The 3368-nt window shown below is 40.4% G+C and overlaps 2 protein-coding genes across 20 annotated transcripts in view; one reads left to right on the top strand and one right to left on the bottom strand.

Moving 5' to 3' along the window:
* Window positions 1-3368, top strand: part of nrcama (neuronal cell adhesion molecule a) — a 1100153-nt gene that overhangs the window by 345908 nt on the left and 750877 nt on the right. The window lies entirely within an intron of this gene.
* dyrk2 (dual-specificity tyrosine-(Y)-phosphorylation regulated kinase 2) overlaps window positions 1-3368 on the bottom strand; it is a 28098-nt gene that overhangs the window by 3172 nt on the left and 21558 nt on the right. For all 5 annotated transcript variants that reach the window (XM_032505081.1, XM_032505080.1, XM_032505082.1 and 2 more), the window contains 2 exons: window positions 1522-1685; window positions 397-786 (listed from right to left, as the gene is read on the bottom strand). In XM_032505081.1, coding sequence (XP_032360972.1) covers window positions 397-786; window positions 1522-1685 — 554 coding nt within the window. The remainder of the gene's footprint in view (window positions 1-396; window positions 787-1521; window positions 1686-3368) is intronic.

A 3368-nucleotide genomic window follows, 5' to 3' on the forward strand; every position in this document is an offset into this window, starting at 1 on the left:
GGGTCAATTTGACCCGAATACCAAACAAGGGTTAAAAAAACAAGACACTACAAGATGTCGTCTTGGACTTTGAGAAACTGTGAATGTCTATTTTCTGACATTCTTCTGACCCAAATGATGAATGGATGAAAAACAATCCTTGTTAGTTGCAGCCCTACGTTTGTAGTAAATGAGGAGGAAGGGGAAGGATAGAAGAATAAGGAGCTTGTAGGGAAAGACTACAACCTTCACAATTGGTTTATTTACATTTTAGCAGTTGCACATTTTGTTTGCCCCTCCTGTATATTTTCAAATATTTCATGTATGGCAAAGCCGCTGATTTCCAGCTAGAAAAATATGTAACTTTTTTGAAATGGGTCAATTTGCCCCGACTACCACGCGAGGGTTAAAGCTCACCTTGATGCCGCTGCGTCCCTGCTGCTTGAGCAAAATGTTCTCGGGCTTGAGGTCGCAGTGGATGATGCGGTTCTTGTGCAGCGAGTCCAGGCACTGCAGGATGGAGTGGGCGAACTTCCTGACCAGCGGGAGGCTGAAGCCCTGGAACTTGTTCTTCTTGATGAGCTCGTACAGGTTCATGCTGAGCAGCTCGAAGGTCATGCATATGTGGTTGCGGAAGGTGAAGTTCTCCAGCATGTGGATGACGTTCATGCTCGAGTCCTTGTCCTGCTTCCTCAGGTGCTCCAGGATGCGGATCTCCTCCGCCGCCTGCCGGTGGAAGCGCTTCTCGTTGCGGACCATCTTCAGGGCCACGTGGGTCTGCGACCGGTGGTCGAAGGCCTTCACCACCTGCATGGGGACCAGAACCACTGTCAGTCATCTAAACCCTCGTCCGGTCTTTTCTTACGTTTGTGTCCCTTTTTTCAACATTTTTCAGTGTTTGTCACTTTTTTTGACATTTAACTTGTTGACTGTAAAACTAAAGTTCTTATGTTTTTGGAATTTATGGTTAGCAAACCTCATTTATAGGAAATTATTTAGTTTCTAGTTACTTTAGGGGGCAATATGTGTTAACCTTCGTGTTGTCTTCCCAGCAAAATTGAAAATCAACACTTTTGTTGAGGCTTTTTTCCCAATGTTTTTGTCCTTTTTTTTCAATGTTTGTCACTTTTTTTGACGTTTAACACTACGTAACACTAACTTAACTTTTAGTTTTACAGTAATTTTTGGAATTTATAGTTAGTAAACCTCATTTATAGGAAATTATACCTAACGTTTGAGTTAGAAAAGCAGAAATTAGGAATTATTGAGACTAAAATTAAAGGAATGGATGTTGATGATAATCACAGACTGGAATATGTCAACTTTTACTCAATACTATTTCAACAACACTTCAATTTTTTTTCTCCAAATGCTATAAAATTGAATAAGACCCAAAATTAATGAAAGTAGAGATGTGTACTTGGCAAAGAGCGTTGGAATCAATCATGTTATTTTGGGGAGTTATAAAGAACACTGATATAGGACAACGGGTCAAACTGACCCGAGGACAACAACCAGTAGCAGTACGGTTAGAGGTCGTACCTGTCCAAAGCTGCCCTTGCCGATGACCTTCAGGACTTCGTAGCGGTAGGAGATGTGGTCGTGTGGAACGTGGATGTAGGATCCCTGATCGTCGTCGTAGCCGCCGTTGTTGGCTCCGCCGAGGACCCCGGACCTCTTCTTAGCATTCGGACCGACGAAATACACTGCGGAGGAGGAAGTATGGGATCATTCCACATTCTCAGGGAATATTATTATTGGTCAGATTATTGGTGTGTTATATCAGTAGACAGACAGTTTAAAACCTAGACCAGGGGTCTTCAACGTTTTCCAGGCCAAGGACCCCCAAACTGATGGCAAGATGGAGCGGGGACCCCCTAATTATATATATTGTATAACATTGTGTTATATCAAACGGTCCTATAGTGCCATGTGTGCATTGATGACTGAAAGACATCTTCTGCCTCCATTTATCTGTTACTACAGTGTGTTTGAGTTCATGTTAATGTGTATTTAAAGACATTTCAATTAGTGGAAAAAATTGCAGGGGGGGGGGGGGAATATAAAAAAAAAGTCTAATCAACCAAAACTTTCGCGACCCCCATGCAGTACCTCCGCGGACCCCCTAGGGGTCGCGGACCCCCTGTTGAAGACCCCTGGTCTAGACAGTGAAAAAAAAAAAAAAGATGGATGACGCGTCAATACCTTTCAAAAACCGATCTTTTAGTGGACAAAAGCAAAGCCAAAATATCCCACATGTAGGCGCTGCCATCTTGTAATGTTGCCTGTCGGGTAGGGCTGCCCGATGTGAGGAAAATATCTTAATTATCTTATTTGCAATTATTTTGACCGCGATATGATTCCCGATATTGGAGGGAAGGGTCGTTTATGTATCATTATTCTCATTTTCATTGAAAATGAAAAACATTGAAAGAAATCAAAAGGATTATAGTGTGATTTATGCTTATACAATTAGATTTTTGATAGATAATCATCAGTAATGTGGGTATAATGACTAAGTGGGTAAAGGCCAATAATAGAACAGTTACAGTCAGGTAAGTTCAGGAAATGACATCGTTTTACTGTAATGCAGCCTTTAAAACCAGGAAAAGACACCATTTATGCCATATTACGATATCCCAAATCTAAGACAATATCTAGTCTCATATCACGATATTGATAAAATATCAATATACTGTATTAGCAGGTTCTACTATCACCTTCACACAGCTGTCTCAATATGACTATATGTTCAGGGGATTGTGATAATGATGACCTCTTCTAAAGAGTCCCATCATATTATATTTTTTAAATCTTTCGTGTCCTCCTTGGCTACTAGCAACCGTGTGGAGGAGGGGTGTGGCGGGTGTGCGATCACGGAAGGCTTGTATCATGTGGACGCGCAGACAGTGTTGTTGTTGTTTCTTAGAATTCCTCATGGGGGGGGGCGACAGAAACTACACACCATAGAGCTTTAACGAGCCCAAAAAAAAAAATCATTAAATTTCAAATAGTTGCCTTTTTACTCCGTTTTTCTGGTGGTAACTTATTTGTTCTCATGAAACTATAAAATCCTGGTAAAAGTACATGGAAGAGATACAGGTACATGTAATACATATCAAAGCAATCAGAAATGTGGCCTATTTCCATGAGACAATTGTGATTGGTTTAACCATGAACTTGTCCTTCCTTTTTTTGGTGCTTTTCCAATGTTTTTGTCCTTTTTTTCTGATTTATTTGCCATTTTTTTCCAGCTTTTGGCGCTTTTTTTAAAAACCTGAGCTGGTTTAATAATAAGTTTTACACTCATTCTTGGAATTCATGGTCAACAAACCTAATTTCTACCAAATTATACATACAAGTCTTTAGTTAAAAAGGCAGAAATTATG

This window comes from Etheostoma spectabile, chromosome 23 (genome assembly GCF_008692095.1).
Source record: "Etheostoma spectabile isolate EspeVRDwgs_2016 chromosome 23, UIUC_Espe_1.0, whole genome shotgun sequence".
In the NCBI taxonomy this organism is placed as follows: domain Eukaryota; kingdom Metazoa; phylum Chordata; class Actinopteri; order Perciformes; family Percidae; genus Etheostoma; species Etheostoma spectabile.